The sequence below is a fragment of the Eleutherodactylus coqui genome, chromosome 4, assembly GCF_035609145.1.
Source record: "Eleutherodactylus coqui strain aEleCoq1 chromosome 4, aEleCoq1.hap1, whole genome shotgun sequence".
Lineage (NCBI taxonomy): Eukaryota > Metazoa > Chordata > Amphibia > Anura > Eleutherodactylidae > Eleutherodactylus > Eleutherodactylus coqui.
Window position 1 is genome coordinate 73,653,500 of NC_089840.1, and position 23,564 is coordinate 73,677,063.

General features: G+C 42.1%; 1 protein-coding gene across 4 annotated transcripts in view; it reads left to right on the plus strand.

Annotated features, from left to right (window-relative positions):
- CUX1 (cut like homeobox 1) overlaps nucleotides 1-23,564 on the plus strand; it is a 378,084-nt gene that overhangs the window by 194,348 nt on the left and 160,172 nt on the right. For all 4 annotated transcript variants that reach the window (XM_066599650.1, XM_066599646.1, XM_066599647.1 and 1 more), the window contains 3 exons: nucleotides 14,375-14,423; nucleotides 20,375-20,479; nucleotides 22,641-22,829. In XM_066599650.1, the coding sequence (XP_066455747.1) occupies nucleotides 14,375-14,423; nucleotides 20,375-20,479; nucleotides 22,641-22,829 (343 nt within the window). The remainder of the gene's footprint in view (nucleotides 1-14,374; nucleotides 14,424-20,374; nucleotides 20,480-22,640; nucleotides 22,830-23,564) is intronic.

Sequence of the window (23,564 nt, forward strand, 5' to 3'; positions counted from 1 at the left end):
CTTGAAAGCTGTTATCTAGATATATAAAAACGAATGTATGTATGTATGTCTGTCTTCGCAGCAACGCGCGACGGGTATGCTAGTGTATGATAAAAATCCCATTGGTTTAGCTGCTTGATAAAATAGCAGTCTACTAAGTACAAGGAGAAAAACTTAATATGTAGAAAAACAGTTACTTCCCCCCCCCCCCCCCCCGTTTTTTTAGACTGATTTTATTGCCTTTTCCATAATACCATAGCATACAACAAAATTTGCTCCAACAGTGTCATACCGTACATTTGAAATACATTTGCACATATAACCTGTTTTGTACTGTATATATCGCTTATTGTTTATACATATATTTATATATGTATGTGAACAGATATAACTTATCAACTTTTAACCCCCCCCCCCCTCCAAAAAAAAAACAGACAAAAAAACCGAGCTAAATAAATGAATAAAGGTGGAAATTATTGGCATGTCGACAGGTGTCCTCCCTTGGTTTTCCATTTACTATTTTAGGGCTACTTTGAATCAAGATCCAAAGCTACAATTAGCCCTTGGATAAAACCTCTCCTGTACTGTCAAGAATGATCCCTTTCTATAAAAACTCGCCATTTTTTGAAAAACTTTGAGCCTTGGGATTTTGCGCATTTTTCCAATAGAATCCCCTTTTATGTCCACTGATGTCTCCTGCTTCTTTAATTGGTTGCTGGACTATTCTGGCTTATTGCACAGTCAGAGAAAAATAAATGAGATAAGTGTCCTGTTCCTTTAATATTTTGTAAGAAAAATAACATTAGTATCTTCATGATGTCCATGTGGTAATCATGCCCTTGCATCATCTATAGGCTCTATGTGTGCATGTACACAGACACATTACTGCTACAACATTTCACGACTGAAGTGTTCAGTCCAACGACATTGGGGTGACATTATTGTAACAATGACAACTTTTGCAGAAATGTCTCTTAACAAATCTGCCACATGTGGATAATGCTCTTAATGAGTTGAACCATTTCTGTATTTTCCTAAAGAGAGAATACACCAAGAGTGCTCTACATGAACACAATATTTGCATCAGAGTTTATAATTATTGGGGTTGTACCAAATATCATTTTTATCTATCCATAAGATAGGTGATAAAAGTCTGATTTGTGGATGTCTTAATGCTAAGACTCTCACCGACCAGAGAATTGGGGACACTGTGTCCTCCTATTCTGCATACACTCGCAGTGACGTTGATTGGAGCACTGGCTGCACATGTGTGCTGCCACTCCATTCATTTCAGTGGGACAGACAGAAATAGCAGAGTTCAAGCTCTCAACTACCTCCACAGTGCCATTAAAAAGTGAATGGAGCGGCATTGTGCATATGCGACCTCTGCTGCATTCAATCTCCTCCTCACTATCTGGGTGCACTGAGCCTAAACTGTGGAGGAGGGAGGACACAAGACCCCCCACCTCACAGTGTTGAGACCCCCACCGATCAGACTTCTATCACCTGTCCTATGGATAGATGATAAAAGTTGTTTCTGGTACAACCTCTTTTAAAGTTTTCTTAAACTAAACCACATGCAATAATTAAAACTGGGAGTGATAAGCCCCCATCCCAACTGGTTTCCCTCCTAAAGTCTCTTCTCTGATTTGTCTGTGAAGGCCCATTTAGACACAATGATTATCGCCCAAAAGTCACTCAAAAGACATCTTTTGAGCGATAATCGTTGTGTGCATTTACACGGCAAGATGATCGCTCAAAATTCACTCAAAACGGCAGTTTGAGTGACAGTTTTGAGCGTTCACTTTGCATAAGTCTGTAAATGACGGCTCACGCTGTATGCAGAAGACAAGCGGGACCGCTATCTTCTGCATACAGCTGAGCACTCCGAGCAGGGTATGCAGAAGACAAGCAGGGCTGCTTGTCTTCTGTATACAGCTGTTTTCTGCTCAGAGCTCTCAGCTGGTATACAGCTGAGCGCTCAGAGCGGGGTATACTGAAGACAGCTGGACCGCTATCTTCTGCATACTCCTGCTATGTTCACGGAGCACACAGCTGGTATACAGCTGAACGCTCCGAGCAGGGTATGCAGAACACAGTTGGAGCGCTGTCTTCTTCATACTCCGGCTGTGTTCTCCCAGCGGGATGCTAGCTGAAACAATAGTATCAGTGGTATCCCGCTGAGAACTCAGGGCGCGGCACTGATGAGACTCCTAGTTCTCTTTCAGCTTGCTGAAAGACAACGATGAACGACTCGTTAACTAAAACTGCACGATGTCCGTGCAGTCAGACCCAACGATTCTCGCTCAGAAGACTGCTTTGAGCGAGAATCGTTGGGTCTAAATGGGCCTTTGGTCAGTGCAAATCCATTTGCAGGAGTACTGCAGCCACTTCATTGAGATAATTAATGAGGTCCTAAAGATCTGACCCCCACCAATCAAATATTATTGCCTACCCCAAGGATAGGCCATGACTTCAGCTCTGGAGATTCCCTTTGAAAGAATAGGTTATATCATTATACATTTTAGGGTTAGTCCCCAGAAGCACAGATTCCTACTGTAAGAAAATTATGATATCAGTGAACCCTCTGGATGAAGCAAAGATTTTCTTTTTATCTATATTTCAATTAATTTTCCTTTAAATACGAACACATACAAGTTCTTTATTCTGTTAAACTGCTGAAGCTGTTTTTTTTTTTTTTTGCTTTCTTTCTTTCCGTTCAGAGCATTCCAGCTATGATTTTCTTCTCCATTGTGCTTAATTTAATTAAACATCAAGATTCATTGGAATTAAAATGGAGGCAATGATTCTTTTCATGTTGTTGCTATGGTGATAAACAATATGTAATTCCAGCATTTAACATTAACAAACAATTTAGCCGCAGTAGGCAAATATTTACTCCAGACGAGCAGACAGTTACTTGAAAGCAATAGACAAAGTGTCCTGAAGACCATTTTAGTCATCAGTGCATAGACATGTCTCTTCTTCAAGAAGACAGATTAAACAAGTCTGGTTACAATAAGCTGGTTGTTGGACATAATGGCGGCATGTCAGCATCTCTAAGCGATTAAATACAGACATAGCCACCCATATCTTTACACAGCAACATACTGTTTGAAGTGTTTCAAAGTCCATTGTATGGTTATCCAGTTATGGATAGATATCTGGGTATCTATCTCCTTAAATGGAAGACTAGTCATCCCTTTCTTTAAGACAATAGAGACATTTACATTAATTTGAAAAAGTAGGGATGGAGATTTGTTCTTCAAAGTGGAGACTAAAGGCTCATTTAGACACAACCAGTTTTGCTCAAAATTCGCTCAATGGGTCAAAGAAAGATAGATCAAACTTCCAAAGGTTAGGGTTATAGGATAAGATAAAAAACCTATTTGCCTAAAGACACTAGAGTCGACCTTGGCCGCATACTCCTGTATCAGCCAGGCTCCAATAGCTGCCTTATGTGCTCAGTAATACTACGGTAGCTAAGAGTACTTTTTCATGGAACAGAACGATTGTTGGGTGCTTAAAGGAGTTTTGTCATTAAAAAAAAAAATTCCATACTTGCCTATTCCTCCCCAGGCAGTCTACTTAACACATCTTCTACTCACGATCTTCTCCTGGTTCCTACAGTTCCCGGGCTACCTCACCACAAGCCATTCAAATCCTCTTCTTCTGTTACGCAGCGGCTTTCCTCTTCCAGCAGGTCAGTGTAGGCTACGTTGCTAGTGACATAGCATTCACAACCTAGCAGGAAGCACCGAATGCTATGCCGGGCTTTCGCTAGAACTGCGCATGCACGCTGTCTCGTGACGTTAATATAGGAACTCTCAGGGCGAGACTACTTGCATGCGCAGTCTCGGCTTTAGCCTGACATAGCTTCTTCCTGCTAGGCAATGAATGCTACATCACTGGTGACGTAGCGTACGTTGCCCTGCAGGAAGAAGACTGCAGCCAATCGACGCTTCGTCACTGGAAGACGATGAATCAGACAGCTGGAGGTGAGGTGACCAAGGGAGACTGCAGGAGCCAGGAGAAGATCGGCAGGGAGAAGGTGGGTAAGTAGACTGTCTGGTGGGAATAGATAAGTATTGATTTTTTTTTTCTTAATGACAAAACCCCTGATAGTCATCACAACAATTATCGCTCCTGTGCTTTCATGCAAGAGCAATAATCATTCAGTGAATGGAGGCAGAGCGGACCAGAGATTGCTTCTGACCACTCACCTCCATTCACAGTAAACAGGCAGTCATTCATAGAGTAATGACTGCCTGTTTACACAGGCCGATCATCCTTTTTATGCCTGTCTAAACTGAACAATGAACAATAAGCAAATGAATTATCATTCGTAGTTGCTGGTAATTTATGCACTGAACAATTATTATTCAATTTTGCACAATCCAGCAATAAGTTGAACAATAATTAGTCCATGTAAAAGGGCCCTAAGGGTTGTATTTAATGGGAACCTGTCACCTGCCTAAACCAACATAAACTAAGTAGTAATGCTGCGAGGCGACAGGGAGACGGGTGATGTCTTTTTCATTCTCACCCACTTACTAATTCCTGCAGTGCCTGCTTCTGAAGTCTACGCTCCAGATAAAAATCCAACTCTGTTTTCAGAGTTCCATGCACTCTCTCTCCTGTAGACTTGTATAAGGAAACAGGAACACAGTACTCTGAAGAGAGTCCCTTTTTTGGCCAGCGTGCAGACTTCAACAGTGAGTATAAAAAATACATCACCTGGCTCCCTGTCATCTGACTTAAAAGCACCGTAACTTAGTTTATAGCGCTTTAGGCAGGTGACTGGTTCCCTTTGAAACAACTCTCCAAGCGACTCCTTATTAAAGGTGACCATAGGCTTTAAAAAAGCAAGTTTCGGCCAACGGCTATTCCTCCTAACCCACACATGAAGATGCACCTTCTGACTCATTTGGCTCAGTTTATGTATGGTGGTTGATAATCATTCAGCTGTACTAGAAATCAACTTTCAATGCACTGACTTCCTGCTGCGCCTGTGGTAGACTTGATACACAGCAGCCAATGAAAAGGGGCACATCTGCAGGGGGAGGGACAGAGCAGCAGCCTGAACCCATGATGAGATAGGGGTGTCTTTCCCTGAACCAATAATGAGACAGGAGGTGTGTCTCAGACTACCTCAAACTCCCGGTAGACACTGTGGATAAACTGTAGTTACAGTTCACAGTTTTGACGTAATGGAGCCGAGCTAAAAAGCAGCTCGGCAATATAGAGGTAAAACAATCCTGATAAATCTTGATGTGAATTGATTAAATTTCTTCCACTTTGCTAAAAAAAATGTTACTGGCTTTAGTATTGCCTTTAACAACTGTCTATAGATCGATGTTAATATCTTTTTACTTTGAAAATGATTTTTTTTTCAATTCAGAATTTTCCTCTGCTTCATTCCAATATTCAGGTACTGCTTTACCATCACACTATGGTAATTAATTAAAGAGACTCTGTCACCATCTTTTTCAAGCCCTTACTGAGCGCATCATAAGGTAGTGCCTGTCACACTGATTGCAGTGATATATCTGTGTCTGTGCAGTAGTTTGGGAGAAACTTACATTTTATTAGTAGCAGCAAGACACAGAACTAATCCTGGGTATTCATGAGCTGCAGACTAGCCACACCCACTGCACTATCCAGCCAATGATTGATGAGAGTTCTCTCACTATGCACAGTATCAGAGAGCTGTCAATCAATGGCTGGAGGGTAGGGTGGGTGTAGCTAGCCTGCTGCTCATGAATATCCAGGATTACTGTAAGTTGTCCTCTGTGCATTTGCTGCTACTGATAAAATGCAAGTTACTCAAAAACTACTGCCCAGATACATACATCAGACACATCACTGCAATCAGTGTGACTGTCGCTACCTTGTGCTGCCATCAGAGAGGGGGGCAAGAAGATGGTGACAGAGTCTCTTACTCTGGCTACAGGCAATTGTGTCCATACATAGCATTTGGAGTCCAAAGATGTGGACAACTTTCATCCACCTTTGGAATCGTTTGCCTCAACAGAAGAGCAAATGAAGTAAATGAAAAACCTGGTTTTCATTTTGCCTTATGAGAAAAGATGCCAGAGGATGTCTGTTCAGCTTCAATGCATGATAAATCTTAATAAAGAAAACACAATAAATAAGACGACTATCTATGTGAATGGTGGTCATAGAAAAGCCTTCCGTTTCTCGTATGTGCACAGTTGTGTTAGTATGCAGTAATTGCTGCTACTACTGCTTGGTCATTTTTCTTAGTGCCGACAACCTGTGACCAGGGAACGCTGCGGGTTTTTAGAGGTGTTAGACCTCTACTTTCTTTCTATTTTTTACACTTAATTTGTGCTGTATTTTTCCATTTTTACAATAAAAGGGGGTAAGACAATGCTGATACACAAGACCTATCGATGTCAACGTGTGTTAGGCCTCTACGTAAGTAAGGCTCAACCCATGTTAGACCTGGGGTTTTCCAGCACATTCAGAAAATGTTCACAAATGGTTCGGGCTCCAAATGACTCTGAAGCCTCATTCACTTTTTCCGTCATATTCGTACGCATTGAAAAAAAATGTCAGAGGGGCTTCATGAATAAAGTGTATAACATCATGTAGATCAATAGGCTTTCTCCACATGCTACTTTTCTCTCCCTCCGAAAATACAATAGCGCACAGACCGTTCCCTAACACATGGTAAACGGCCATTCACCGTAGACCAAGGTCCGTTTTACATGGATTCAGATTCAGAGGAGCAACAATTGCTTCGATAACTTTTGGGGGGGCTTAAGGGACCGTAAGAGTGGCAAAACGTGACAATTTTTGCAGGACTGGCTGTTATGTATTAAAAGTTTGGCCAACAATCCTTTGGCAGATGTTTGGGAAAGAGGGATTGGGTATGCTAAACTTCAAGGTATCCGATCTTTTTTTCAAAGGAGAAAGCCACTACCTGAGGTGTCTGGCAGCGGGTTATTCCCCTCTCCCCATTAAGAACAAATGCATTCTCGGCCGAACCGAGCGAGCACGCGTATTAGGAGATTGGGAGGCCCAGTGGTTGGCTCCCAGTTATTGGTGTTTTAATTGCCAGTTATCTAGAAATTTGTCTATAAATTTGCTATTTGGACCAAATAGATTGCAGTGCCATTTATAAAGCCTATAGGGATTCCACATAGTTTGCCCATAGATATCTAAAATAAAGAAGCGCATCCCTGTCTTGGCAGTGTCCACAATGTAATATCTATGAGACTGCTCATCAGTATCTACTGAAAACTATATGGAGATTAATAGGGTGGAGCTATAGAGCAGGGTTGCCTTTATTGGGGTAGATATTCCGTACTGTCTGCTAGGACATGCATACGGTCAGCATAGATTAAAGACGGACTAAACCATATTGCTTCTGGATGTTTTATGTGGATTATACTGGTTAGGGTTGTATTGTTTATAGATGTATTAATTAAAACCAACTTTTTTACACCAGATGTACCTTTTTTTAGTGATTTCTATGTATATGCAGTACAGGTTAATGCAAAAAAAAAAAAACTGCAACAAGATCATATAGATTGGTTACGTTGTTGTGTCAGGAAATTGAGTTCTTGTAGAAGACAATTCAAGAGCATCCGGCCATCCATCACTTAGACATGTATGTCTACGTATGCGTGTTCAGTTTAGGATATGCACCGTTCTATTAAGTCTATGCGGGCCATTAGAAACGATCTCAATAACCATGCAAACTACTGTTGAGGGATATTTTAAGGTTCGACAATCTCTGTCAATAATATTTAGTTACATGATGGTGAAAGCATTACCCTAATCTATGGCTGGAGAGCCTATAATGCATTACCAAGCACAGGACATTCTCACATGCCTTCCTTCATAGATACTGAATGAATCATGCAGTACACTTAATTCTCCGAGCCACAGCTGTTCAATTTGTCCTGCACTGAAACGATTGAACCTTGAGTGACAGTTACAGGCAAGATTGCTCACTGGGTCACATGCCAAGCTGTGACCTGCATTTCGCATACAGTATTGTCTGCAGGATTCGGTTTGCCCCCCTTTATTTTCATGTACACGTACGTTATTTGGGCGCCATGTCGGGCCACCAGAGGCCGATTGTGGAGTAAATTCTTTACACGTGTAGATTGTGTGGAATGGAATTTGTTTTCTCAACAGTTAACGCCTGGTTACTGATGTGTTGTGTGGTTTTACGATTTGGAGCTTCATCAAGTATATAATTTATGGCCAGTCAGTTACAAATGAAGAACTCAAATCATAAATGAATAAAATGCAAGATGCGTTCTAAGGGTTATAAAATAAGAGGATATTTCACATAGCTGCTCTTTTCTGTGTACTTCGGTTGCTTCGGGACATCTACTTTGGATGCTATAGAAATTTATGCAATGTCTGGGCATCAAATTATGACTTATTAAAAGGAGGGAATGGAATATTCTAATATGGAAATGGCGGAATGTAGAATGAAGCATAGGATTGTTTCCTCGAACAAACGTGAACGTTCAGCTGAACGGGTGAAAAGATATCTTATATGAATGATCCCTCTTGATAAATATCATTTATATATAATTTTTCGATAAATTAAAGCGAGCAAGCAAGCCTAAGGCCGGCCACACACAGGCGTCGAAATCGAGCGAGAGTTGTGTCTTGTGAGATGCACAAAGCTTGCCCAAATATGGATTTTTTTTAAAAATGCGTTCAATTGATAAAACAAGCGTATGTTCACACGGCAATCGGAAATTACCATTCCTACAGTAGGATCCTTTTACATGACGCCACCTGAGACCGATAAAAAGCGCCGATCAACGAGATTGCTGCCTGCTTAAATCGCTTTCACTGATTCAGACTGTATGGGGGACTAAGGATTGTTCATAGCTGATACATTTTCATAGTTGTCAACAGCACACCCCTCATTTACATGGGGGGATGTGCTGCTGAGAATTGATTATCTTTGGGGGTAGCATAAAAGATCGATCAGCCATCAATTGAAGATTTGCTTATTTGTCGACTGACTGCTGCCCTGTTTACATGGGGCAATGATCGGGGGGACAAGCATTTATTCACAATCATTGGCCCGAGTGAAAGGCCCTTTGCAGCGCTTGTACAGTTTATATTAGCCGAAATAAAAAGGCACTTAAAACGGAACAAATTCAATTTAAGAGCAGTTATACTTAAATATAATAAACTATGTAATGCCATCATCTTTACAGCCCTACAATAAATCACCCGGGTCCGATAGAAGTGAGGTTGATAACAGGACTTTTATCACCTGAAGATAAGATTCCCTGGCTCTGTAAATAGAACATGATACTATGTGTCATTGATAATTCCTTGTGCCAATTTAAAGGCAAAATTATCAGTCTAATGCAAATGATAACGAGAGCTTGTAATGATAATTCAGCACATCATAAATAGAACGGGTTTTTCTTAAAGTGACCCTCCAGTCCCCAAGACAAAATTGCAGGAGGGGGGAGTTATATCACTTGGTCTTTTTGCCCAGTTTGGCCACTGATCTGATTGTTACGGGGGCCCCTGTTCATTCTTCCAACATGGCTGCAGCTCAGTGTGCATCTGGTAGTCAAGGAAGCTATGTGCCCACTTTAAAAAATGAAGAGGGGCCCCAGGAATGGGTGGCTTGGTGGCTGAAATTGGCAGAAGGACTGCACTAGGTAATATAACTCACACCTTCCAATCTCTACTGGAACTGGAGGGTCACTTTAAGCAATGTGAACTACAACCGATGCATGTATCTTGCTGGATTAGTAGTGGCACTCATGTGTAAAGGCCTTGAGCATTGCACTGCTAAAACCTTTTCCCACCAATAACTTTTCACTATTTACAGCTCAGTTCATGATTTCTTTCTCTCCTATAGAGTTATATAGAGAGACCTGCTCAACCATCTCATCATGGCCGTCAGGGTCCACAGTCATAAATATTAGTGATGGGAAAGAACCCCTTAATGCTCGCTATAGACAGGCAATTTTCCTTGATGTAGCCACTGTTTTAAGTATTCCATTTTTAAGTGTTCCTCATAGAAAAAAGGATATAAAAGAAAAAAACACGTGAAAATCGCAAGGAAAATATTCAGTTTTTCACTTACCAAAATCGCACTTGCCCATGAAAATGTAGCCTTACCTATAATAGCCTCATGACTCTCCCTATATAGTAAATATGGTAAATATAATAAGTTTCCGACTTTGCCCTGATGGTAGATATTAGGACAGTTGGATTTCAACTGCCCAATCCTCTTGTTCTTGGGACATAAGCCACTCCCAGAATAGTCTTACAGCATCTTTCCCCACTTGCTACATATGAACGTAAGGGAGCGTTCACATGGCATTATTGTACACGCTGTGTGACTCCAATCTGCGGTTCCATGACTGCTGCTGAAAACAGCGCTGCGATGGAATCCCCGAACGGAAACAACCAGGGCCATTCACTTCTATTGTGAAAGAGACAACACTTTTGGTGTCCGTTTTACAAGATTTTTGTTATATTTGGAGTACAGAATAGCATAGGCAACTGTGTTTTTCTATACTCCAAATATAATAGCCCTGGTTGTTTATATTCAGGGATTCCGTCACAGCGCTATTTTGTGCAGAACCCCCAATCATACCGCACAACATGTTTCAATCAGTCTGTGTGAGCGATCCCTTAGGCAGACGTGAGTCTGCATGTCTATGGGGGAGTCAAGTGAGTTGGGTGTTGACCGAACAATCTGTTCGGTACGGGTAGCCTAAGGGCCCCTTTTACACATTCAGAATCTCATGGGACCGCGTAAATCTGAACGATAATTGTTCAGTGTAAACGCTGCCAGCAACTGAATGACGAATGATAATTAGTTCAGTTATCGTTTATTGTTTAGTTTGTGCAGACATAACAATCAAATGATGATTGGCCTGTATAAACAGGCAGACGTTCATCTATGAATGACTGCCTGTTTACTGTGGATGGAAGCAGGCGGTCCGGTCATAAGCGATCTCCTCTGGTCATTGCGCCTGTGTTAAAGCAATTGCTAATTACTTACAAAACAATAGATTGCATTCATATGCAGAACAAGTAGAGGTAATCCAGATTTCAGGTGCAGTGTCTCTTTCAACAGGTCAGATGAAGGGACCACCTATAGCAGGACCTTTTTATATCCAGTTGTGGTGGGCTCATTCTTTAGTTAAAAAAAAAAGAGGAAATTAAAAGATAAAGACCACTTTTCATTGTAGGGGTGAGCCCGGCTGCTAATACAAACTCTCTTTGTCTATGATCTCTCTGAGTAGTGGATTTACAAAGGATAAACTGTGCTCTTCTATTAGAATATCCTCCGATCTGACCAAAATAGGGCACAACTGTTGGCCAGTATTAAAAAGAATTACATTTTGCTAAAATGTTTATTAGCAGGAAAATCATTTAAAATACCAATACAAGGTCTGGATTGAACGAGAAAGACGAATAGAAATATTTATACATGTAGGGATTAAGATGAATTCATATTTACAGTGCGGCTCTATAATTAGGAGCTGTTTTGAGCAGAGCCGCACTTCTTAAACAAGAGGCCTGGAATGTAAACAGCTGCAATTACCAAAGAGAGATATATCGAAAAGAGAGCCCCACGTAATTCCGCGGGCCTTTCTCAATGACAGAAATAAGGTAGTTTAGTTTTTGCTGCATATTGATTACATGTAACCCCCTGTGTGTTCAGAGTGGATACCTAGAGCCTATTGCATGGGGTGTGAAATGTAACATATTGAGCTGCACACTGAATGGCCTTTTTATTAAGAGAAACCCATCTGCCCAGTTTCCCCGAAAATAAACCCTAGCCTGATTTTTCAGGATTTTCGGTGAGGCTTAAAATATAAGCCATGTTCTGAAAATAAGCCCTAGCTGCATTACATTAAAAAAATATAGGAATACGTTACCTAGCAAGCTCGGTCCAGGTCCCTCCTGCTTCTCTCCACAGTGCGGTTCCCACAGTCCTCTGCCACCCATACAAGATCATTTCCTGGTTACGGGATTCAAAAATCCCAATCCCAATTGGCTGATCCTCGGCATAATAAATCCTGCATTATGTCTGATTATTTGACACTGTTCAACCAATTCATAAATCCCGCCTCCACAACGCGATGACTGTGATTGTTTTATCGAGTGCTGCATTGATTGGCTGAGCAGCACCCGAAGAACCAATCACGGCCATCGCATTGGTTTATTGAGTACTGCATTGATTGGTTGAGCAGCATCCAAAGAACCAATCGCATCTATCGCTTCGTGAAGGCGGGATTTAAGAATCCCGTAACCAGGAAGTGGTGATGTATGAGTGGCCGAGGACTGCGGGAACCGCGCTGGAGCTGTGGAGAGCAGCAGGAGGGACCCAGATCGAGTCTGCTAAGTAACTAAAATAAGAGATTCCTCGAAAATAAGACCTAGCGCCTCTTTTGGAGCAAACATTAATATATGACAGGGTCTTATTTTCGGGGAAACACAGTGGTAGCATGATGGCCCCCCTTCGGCCTTCAAAACTGCAGCCATTTCTTATGGTATAGATGCCATTTGATGGTGATGATGATCTGCAGGAATATTGGACCATGCGGACAGAATAGTATTATATGGAGGTACTGACATGATCTGAACAGCTGACAGGAAGGGTTCTTCAATTCATGCTGCTTTAAGCTAGGTTCTGACCCTATCATCAGCATATGGATTCATCTGACCAGGTGATGGTTTTCCACTGCTCAGTAATATGTTTGCACATTTGCTTTCGGCCTCGGGAGTTTTGCCTTTCTGTTTCTTTTAGACAGCAATGAAACTAGTCTGGTGTCATAGTCCATCCATGCTAAGGAATGACAGGCTGTGCACATTAGTTGCAGCATCAATATTGTATGTTGTTGCGAATTGGCTTGACTGCGCCCTGCTTGTTCATCAGAACGGTTCTTGACATCCTCTTCTGACCCCTTTTGTCAATAGGTTTACATCCAAAGAGAACATTGCAAATGGCTTCAATGTTTTTGCAAGAAAAAGCATCTCTGATGCTCAAAATCGTTGGAGAAAGGGTTGCCACGATTTTCACGTGGCGATATCTCGATCGCCAGTGTGAAGGCGCCCTAAAACTTATCCACTGAAAACTTGTCACTTGATTTTATGCTTCTTTGCAGGTTAACATAGTAACATCACGTGTAAGGCTGATAAAAAGGCACAGGTTCAGCCTATTATCTCGTACTTCGATTATTACGTGTCTTGTTCACATTGGGTAGCACAATCTAAATTCACCTACTAGTATGTTTTTGGAGTGTGGGGAAAACCCATGCAAACATGGGAGAACATACAAACTGCATGCAGATATGGTCTGTGGTCAGACTTGAACCCTGGACCCCAGTAACCACTGAGCCACCATGCTGTGCCTGCAGGGTCTTGTGTCTCCAATTGTGAAAGGGCCGTTGTCTTTAATAAAAAGGGCCACTCAGTGTGTTTGTGTGAGTATATATATATGTGTGTATGTATATATGCGTGTGTATATATGTGTATGTATATGTGTGTGTATATATATATGTATGTATGTATGTGTGTGTATATATATATATATATATATATATATGTGTGTATATATAATATATATATGTGTGTGTGTGTGTTTAATATTATTGTACTGTATTCATTTACCTGGTTTCCATTTGAACTATGTAAAGGTTATTTACTACAGTAACTATACTCATGGTCATATCGGTCATAGATTTGCTCACTTGTCTCTGTTCTATAGTGTCACTTGCGTATAGACTTTGTTGGTATCCCATATTTATGAGGCTTGGCAGACTTCTATCTCTGTTGGCAGGGGAAACGTCAGTTGAAGGGTGTTTTCCCTTTTTTGGATACTGAGTGATAAGCAGCACTAGTAGTCTTTAGTTGCAGCAACTTACACATTAATAAGCTGAATATACACATTAGTAATCGTAGTTCATAGCTGTCAGACAAGCCATCATTTGGCTATTTTAAACCGTTCATAAGATCCATTCATCCAAAGAGGGAACAGATAACAGTAACAGAGGAACAGAGGAAGGGGGTAACATTCCCTCAAGAAATACTTGGTTGTGCATCTTTCCCCTATGTACATCAATGTGTGGTAGTGGGGATCTGAACTCTCAGACGCCTGTTATTCACAAGAAGGAAGGTGTAATGATGTGCAGCTTCTACAATAAACCCTACATAGAGACTGGAGCACCTTGTCTGGTAAAAGGGGTACAGTGTTTTTTTCCCTGATATAGCACTGCTTCATTACAGTGATCATTGCGGGTCCAAGTGTCCAGAGCCCCACTGATCACCTATGGATTGGACAAACTAGACTAGTTTTTGGACTTTTTGCACTTCTTAGCCTTGCTTAATTGTGTATTTCTTCCCTTTTTAGGGCCGATGAAATTGAAATGATCATGACTGACCTTGAAAGAGCCAACCAGGTAACTTTTTTTTTTTCCCCCAGTCTTTTAGCAAAATGTAATTGTTTCATGTTACTATGGTTCAAGAACCTCATTTGAAGTGAAAGAAGACAAATTGTGTCTCTATGTAGATTATTACAGCAAGCACTCGTATATTCACATTCCGGGCGCAGGTGAAGGGCTGGATCGTGGCCACCTGCTTCATGTCATCACTTTTGTTTCTTTTGGGCAACTTCCAATTTAGAAAAAAAAAAACAAGAAACCTGCTACATTATATTTATTCACTTAAGAGAAAAGGATATTGTACATTCAATAATAATTCCTTAAAGGAATGAAATGGCATTGAAATTTCATTATAAGATGATGGCAGTGTTAAAAGCCTTCTAATGCGCACCATAATAACATGCTGAGAAATCTGTCCTGGACTACGCTCTAGACTGGAGTTATTTGCCTCTGCTTTGGCATGCATACATTTGCTTTTGTCCAAGAAGGATTTGTAGTCCTAACCAAGGTCTTTTGGCAGGCGAGCGCTGTACATGACGTTTTGATTAAGCACATCTTTTGGGAGTGTAAGAGCGTGCTGAAAAGCGCTGGGATCTGGGCTTTCTTTGAATGGATTTGTATGTACTGTATTAGGACTGTGACGTATCCGATGAACACAGACGTTTTCTGAGAAGTCGTCTTTTTTTTTTTTTCTCGAGTTCAAAATGAAAGCTGTCCAAGTGTCAAACACGGTTGATAAGGAAAAGCTACTGATTGCTTGTAATAACATTACCCATCATCTTCTATAGATTAGGAAAGAGCAATGATCTAGTGGAGACCATAGACTTCTAATTGTCATGTTATGTCTATGATGAGAAAACAATCTATTCCAAATGTTGATAATTTGTTCCAGCAGTCAGAGCAATTATCAGTTCTTATTTGTTAGTGTTTATTACTGCCGTAGCGATTAGTCAGTTATTGGCTGGGTAATTACGCGTATGTCAAAATGCATTTTCACCATGAAAATAAAGTTCCATCTCTAAATATCGCAATATGTTTGTCGCTTTTCTGAAGAAACAACTAGCTTTGGAATGCTTGAGAAATCAGGGGCAAATCTCAACCGCTTCACCCTAAGGCCGCCTGCACATGGGCTGATTTCCATTGCGGAATCCGGGACAGGCGCCCGCCACGGGGTTCTGCAACAAATGCCATCCACAGCATGCTTTGGAAAAGTGATTCTTCGCGCACACTAGCGGAAATCGATTGCGATTTCTGCTCACGAAGGAAAAATCACAGCGTGCTCTATTTTTGAGCGTATTCCGCACGAATGGCTTCCATTCAAGTCAATGGAAGCCGTCCGACCCGCAGCCTGTACGCAATTAACATTGCGGAAAGGTCGCGGATTTCGCGTTATCACCTAGCAACAGTGCGGGAAAATCTGTACTGCGCATGTCCGACGGCGAGCCGTCCGGGCCATCTGCAGTACAGAAAAAGAAGACGACTGACAGGTATGTGGGGTCGCGGTCAGGGCTGCATTCTGCTGCGGGATTCTGCATGCGAAATCTGTCTCTGGCATCTGCAGGTGGCCTAAAGGATGTATATGTAGGTCTTCCTGGTGCGCTGTCAACCTGTGATAGGCAGTAAGAGCGGACATGATTCCGTTATAGTACCAGTTCAGCTCCTGCCACCTCAACCAAAATAGATTTGAGTCGCCTTCAAAAACTGCATACATCCCAAAAGGTCCTTTCCTTTTTGATGCAGGAGCCTATATTAATGAAGGAGCCCCGGATGAAATATTTATGAGCCTCCCATACGGATAGTGAGTTAGTGTCAGGCTACGCATTATTAAAGTAGTACTGTAAATTTCTTGGAGTCTCCTCTTTAATAAGTAGGTTTTGTATGAGGGATTCGTTGAGGCGCCTGTGCCATATCTTATGATATGTTGTTGGTATGGAAAGTGACAGGGTGTTATGGGAGTGATCTGAGAAAGAGGATGCTGTCCATAGTCGCTACAGGGAGAAGTGGTAAGCTCGAGTGATGGAGCAAGGAATAGTCTATCCTGGAATAATAGTTGTGTGGTGGCGAGCCAGAGGTGTAGTCTTTAGTGTAATAATGAATGATATTCCTGGCATCCACTAGTTGGCGTTCATGCAATGTTTTACGGAATCTACAATGTGCAGAAGCTGGTAAACTACTAGCCCCTCGGGAGGAATCGATGACTGGGTCAGGTGGGATGTTCATATCTCCACCTACAGTAGATCAGTTTGCCCTCTCTAAATTCTTCCAAGACCTCCAGAGCCTTTTTTAAAAAGACAACCTGACCAGAGTTTAGTAGGTAGAGATATAGCAAAGTGACCAGCATGTTGACCAGCACCGTCAAGTCGCGTCACCAAGGGTTCCTATAGAATTGAACAGGCAATGAGAACAGAGACACTCTTAGTTTTGGATGACATGCACTATGATAGTCATCTGGAAAACAAGCATCAGAAAATTTAGGGATAGGGAGTCCAACCGGAAATATATTTCTTATTAAAACACAACATGAGCCCTCTTCTGCCACAGGAGATTAAGAAGAGAAGACCTTTTTTCTGGGACATTCAATCCCTGTAGATTAATAGAGGCAATAGCAAGGTTAGGCCTGCTGGAAGACATAATATTAAGTGGTAGTAAGAATTGAGGAAGATAGTGGGGAGGGAGAAAGAAAGACGGGATTGGGGGTAGGGGGACTTGGCAACCTGAGCAGTGGAGTCCATGTTGCTGCCATTGGGAGCGAGGGAGACCTAGTCCAACCCGGAATCGGTACAGCAGGTGTGTCTAAGAAAAGGAAGATGAATGTTTTCAATTCCTGGTCATTGTTGCAAGGCTTGTATAAAGAGTCTAACATTGACTTTAGGTATTGCTGCCTTCTAATAGGTAGCACTCTTGAGGTATTGTTTCATCTCCCTTATTTGCATATTACCCAGAGAAGCGTAAATGGCCTTTTTAGTCTCCTCACTCACCGTCTAGGTGCTCTCCCTAAGGAGAAAAGATAGGAAAAGGAATGCACCATCCAAGTCCACTGATGTGCAGACGATGTAAGTGTCGCCGCGTTTCCTTAGGATGATGTGGAATGGGTATTCCCACCTATAAGTGGTATATGCTGCTCAGGTAGCTTCTAGGAGATGTTGCATGACCTCACACGTGTAGAGTGAGTTTGGAGACGTCTGGCAATATAGTGATTTCAGTGCCATTGTAAAGAATTGAGCCCTGCTCCCATGCTCTGCGTAGTGTGTCCCGCTTTTGCTTGTAAAAGTGCACACAGCAAATTACATTGCATGGGTGGTTAGAGTTTCGGCCTTTTGGGCCCGACAGACGGTGGACTCTGTCAAGCTCAGTCTCTGTCTTCAGGTTTGGTCGGGATCTTGTTAAAAATGGAGACAACACTGTCATAGAGGGCATCTGGAGGGACATCTTCCAATAATCCCCGGAGTTTCAGGTTGTTGTGACGACCCCTATTTTCTATGTCCTCTAGATGTAAGGCGAGGTCTCTCATCTGAGTATTGTACCTGTCAATAGATTGAACTAATTGTTGTAGATCGATTGAGGTTGCTATGAATTTTCGTTTTAGTGTTGAGACACGTTCAGACTGGGGCATGATTTTTCTCTATGCACTGGAGTTGGGAATCTAAATCTACCTTAGTGGGCAAGGCGCTAATCATCTGCCATAACTCCTGTAAGGTGTGTGATATGCCTGCTGATATAGGCTGCAGCATTTCTGCTCGCTGCTGAGGTTCTTCCTGGCAGAGGAAGATGGTGCCACGAAGAGAGGCCAGCTCATCTGAGGTCTTGGGGGAAGGGAAGGTGGGAGTTGGAGTATTAGAGCCACTAGGAAGCCCAAACAGAGTGACACTTCTGTCTGGATGAGGAGAGGCTGCCCTGTGTGTCTGCTGCCCCGCTGGACTGGAGGTGTCACTCGCCCTATGCCGGGCCGGCATCGGTGACTACATAGCCTGAAGGTCAGTCTGGTCCCATGGTGGCAATGCTGCTGTCTGGGGCGGCCTTGTTGCTGTTTGCCTCAGTGCGGGATTCTCTGTGCTGGGGCAAACAGCAACAAGGCTGGCCCACTGTGGAGATGAGGCGGCTACTGGGATATCATCCCTCGAGGAAGAGGCCACGTTGTCTGCCAGTGCCATGATGGAGGGTGGCTGCCGGGTAGCTGTAGCATCCCCCAGGGAAATGATTTTTTATAATACTTTCTTTTTTAAAAGTAGTACAGAAAAAAAATGTAATAAATTTGGTATTCTTGTAGTCGTACTGATCCATGGAATGAAGTTATCATGTCATCTTTGCTGCAATGTGTACACCATAACACCCCCTTGCCTAAATATGGCGGTGTTGTGTGTTTTTTCCATTTCACTTTCCACTTAAAAATTTTCAAACACACTTGCAGTACATTATACGGTACTGTACACTGAAAAAGACAACTCATCCTGCAAAAAGCAAGACCTCAGACAGACATAAAAGAGTTATAATTTTTGAAAGTTGGGATGAAAAACAAACAAAAAAAAAAAGAGCTACATCATTAAGGGATCAATCCTTTCTAATCCAGTATCTGCCCTCGTCCAACATTAAGAATTCCCTGCATAGCTCCAATGTCAGATAAGGGGTGACACATGTTCCTAACAGTATGCAGGACAGCGCTCCGATGCTGGTGGCCATTCTGCATATGTATGTTACAGGAGCTCTGTCCTGCATACTGTTAGAAACGTGTCAGCCTCGTCCAACATTGGAACTATGTGAGGAAATCTTAATGCCGGACGAGAGCCGACACTGGATTGGGAATTGTTAATTTTTAGAGATGAGCGAGCATACTCGCTAAGGACAATTACTCGATCGAGCATTGTCCTTAGCGAGTACCTGCCCGCTCGGAAGAAAAGGTTCGGCTGCCGGCGTGGGTGAGAGGTGAGTTGCGGCAGTGAGCAGAGGGGAGCGGAGGGGAGAGAGAGATCTCCCCTCCATTCCTCCACGCTCTCCCCCACCGCTGGCAGCCGAACCTTTTCTTCTGAGCGGGCAGGTACTCGCTAAGGACAATGCTCGATCGAGTAATTGTCCTTAGCGAGTATGCTCGCTCATCTCTATTAATTTAAAAAAAAAATTGCTAATAAAATCACCCTGACAGTTCATTTTTATATGTTTGTTGAGTAATTCCAAGGAATCCAGAATGCGCTTTCTTACCCAAAAGAAAAAAGGGCTGGGGAGCGTTCGGGTGGCAGGGAAGGGTTAATGTAATATACAGCATCAGCTTTTTAAAGATACAAGGAAGAGCTGAGATCGGCCACCATGCCACTCGCAGACCTCTGTAGCGTATGCTTCCCTGCTTCCACTCAAATCATGGTCAAGTACCGTATTCCGTTTCATCGGTCGGTGTAGGATAATCGTATTCGGCTCTGAATGGCACACAGGGCAGCTTGGCCTCCTCGATTGAGCAAGTATGGCTACTTTACTGTACTCCATCGTTCCGCCGCTGTAACCCCTTCGTTGCCGGCACTGGCGTTCGATTGGCTGATGGAATCCAACCCTAGCCAGATTAAAAGGTTCCTACCGTGCCTCTCTCTATGAGTCATTCCCACAAGTAATTCTGAAATGAAATCATTCTCGGCATGAGTATAGAAATAAATTGAATAAAAAAGATTCCATTTCTCCTCATATTTATTCAGCCTGATAAATTCAGTGGGCTGCAGCATTAACAGCAGCAGGGGATTCCTTGCTTCTAGCGTTAAATTACTGTCATAATCGCTCAATTATTTCTTCCTTGTACTGTTTAAAATAAAAATCCATCACTTTCCAGTTTTTTTTCCTCCTTCCCCCCCTAACATTTATTAGGTTGAGTGTTTAGGAAAATCAATTATAGTCAGCCGGGCATGAATTGATGAATGTTCTCAGATTAATTGTCAGTTGTTAAAATGAATGTATTTCTCTCTTCACCTTTTTTTTTTCCCCCCTCCCTTCAGAGAGCAGAGGTGGCGCAGAGAGAAGCAGAGGCCTTAAAGGAGCAGCTCTCATCAGTTGACAAATCTCTCCACCATGCCTCACAGACGCAGAAGCCGCCTGATACGGTGAAAATTACACTTCATGATTCTGTCTGCTTGCTTCTAATGTCTATGATGATAGGATTAATGTTGAGCTGTCTAGTAGTAGTCCAGTGGTTGTGCCAGGTGATTGCTGACCCAGATTAAGCCATCGCTGAGAAAAGGCATACATGTACACCTTTCCCGGTGTGGGGTGTTATTGGGCAGGCCCAGGAGCCAAGCCCACTCCATACATAGCAGGCGTCGGCTGTCTTAGACAGCTGACACCTACCTGCGGCAGCCGCATTCAGCTTTCACAAAGACTGTGTTTGCTAACACTTTAAATGCCGCTGTCAATTTTGACAGAAGTATTTAAATGCTCTCGATCAGAGTTCAGAGGTCCTTAACTGCCTCCCCTGCTATTCATTTGTCATGGTAGTTTGGGCCTTCTGAAGGCCCCCAGGGCTGCCATGTATTTTTGCCTATTAAGACTGTTCCGTGCCCTGTCTTAATACAATGCCAGCAGAAATTACATATACGGCATTACTGAAGTATTGCAGTATATGGTATAAACGAGCAAACAATCACAAGTGTAAGTCACCCGAAGGGAACTAAAAAAAAAAGGAGGGGGGGAAGAATTTTTTATTGTTGTAAAAAATAAAGGATATTAAAAGTTTAACTTCCACCTTTATCCTATATTTATAATTAAAAAAAAATATTTGGTATTGCCACGTTGTGGTGTTCAAAAGATGGCGACAGAAAATTATCATCTTTTAAAGATAGTACAGCAAAAAAAAACATAATAAATTTCAGATCATTGTACTTGTACTCACGCATAAAATAATGTATGTATGCTGTAAAAACAAAACCAGTAAAAAAAAGTTTTAAAAAGGGGGTTAAAGACCAGGTCCATTTTTAGGTCCTACGAATATCATCCCCTGCTCAGGTTTCCCTTCTATGACCCAGAATGGTGAGCCGCTCTGTAAGACTGACTCCCATTCTGGCAATCTCTGAGCTATCCTTGTACTACAGGACAGCCATTTATCAGAACAGCCATTCTGTAATACTATACCTACATGCATGGCAGGCCGCAGCTACCCCTGGTGAAATCAGCTGTTTGTCGGGGATGCTGGAAGCTGGGCTCGGGGAAATCAGCTATTTACCCCAGGCGGTGCATTCTGAAAGTAGTTGTCTGATGACACAGCTATTTGAACAGAACTTCATTTTTGGATCAACATTGAGGGGGTTGAAGAGGAGAAGGGGGAGGTTGATAGGCTAGACTAGATGGAGCAATGTCTTTTGTTTGAGTCTTAAGGCCCATTTACATGCAACGATAATCGCTCAAAATTAGTTCAAACAATTGCATATGAGCGATAATCGTTACGAGTAAACTATGCCATCGTTCACTCTTCGGCTGAGCGATGATTTTACAGTGAGCTTAAAATCCATCGTTCAGCCGGAGAGAAGATAACCAGGACCGCACGCTGTGTTCAGAGATTACATTGTATTCTGCTGACAGCCCATGCAAGAATAATGGAGCTGTGTGCAGAATCACATGCTGTGCTCTGTGAACAGCTCCTGGGGGCCCTTTTACATGCAAATGAAGCTGATAAAGTGTTAATGGACATTAATATTCATTACCACTTTATGCAAAATGATCGCTAAAACTGTCAATCTTTCAGTTTGAAAGATTGCCGTTGCATGCAAATGGGCCTTTTCACATTGTTACTTACAAAAAAAACCAAAGACACCTCAATTATTTGTACTTTTTGCTAGTTTCTTAGCAATAATAATAATTGGCCATTTCGAGTCTCGTTCCTGAAGTCGGTGACCTGACACCTGCTTAGTTCCATGTTCATTTATAATATGGCAGCCACCTCTACAGACCGATTCAGTTCAAATCAAAGTTTGTAGAATTGTATTTTATGCTGTGTTTTATAAGCTATTGGTTGGCCATCTATTGTGCTGGAAGCCGTTTGACTATTGTTAGTGATAGTTGCATATGAGCTGTCCTCAGTGTTTTCTGTAGTGATTGTTCTAAATGGTTTTTATGTAACTTGTGTCCTATTGTTCAGTGATATGTAGATCACCTTTAAACCATCTTCTCTGAGATCCTGTAATTATAAGCATTAGTCCAGTTAAATCTTTTGAATAAACGTCTCACTTCATCAGTGTTCTGAAATTCTCCTGTCTCTTTGTCCTAAAATAGGATCAGACAACCGAGGGATCTGCTCACTCCAATATGGAAGTTGAACTTACCGCAAAGGAGCGTGAAATAGCTCAACTTGTGGAAGATGTACAGAGGTTACAGGCCAGTCTTACAAAGCTCCGCGAAAACTCCTCTTCTCAAATATCTCAGCTTGAACAGCAGCTAAACACCAAGAACAGCACTCTTAAAGTAAGTGCCATAGAGCTGATGTGTAAAATGGGTAACATATTCTGCATTCCACTTTTTGGAATATCTCCTGCTTACACTGGGCAGTATAGATTATGACAGCTGCTCTAAGTTGCCCATATATTTCGGAGAAAACTAGTCTGAATTGGATGCTTTTAATCTGTTTAGTTGATGTCTATAAAGATATTGCTCCAATGTTCATTCATGACAGTCAACACCCAACAGATTACTGAATCTGAAAAATTAATGGGTCATGGTGAATTTTTTCAGGCAGTCAACCAATAACTAACCTCTCCCTAAACTTTCCTAACTTACATGCATTCTCAAATCGACTTTGAAAGTCCCTATGAATTCTATTTTACCTGTCTGTCAGGCTGGGTTCAGACTGCCTTGCAGTCTCCACCAACTCTTTTCATCCCAGGCTTCTGTATGAATTGCCAAAAACTGTATTCAGATGGAACCCTGAATAGACCCTTTGGATTTAATTAGTCCTACTCAGACGAACATTGCAACTTTGGTCTCTGTTTGACGAGGTTTCCGTTTGATTTAGTTATTTCAGGAGGACCAGCTAGCATAGTACAGTCGACTATGAACCAAGAATAACATACTCAACTACACTGTCAGTTAATCAAACAGAGACCAACTTGGTCTCTGTTGACTGATGAGCTCATGTGTGAGCTCTCAACTGTTTCCTAACAGCAAATAGTCATGTTGGACTTCAATAGTGTCTCATCTTTT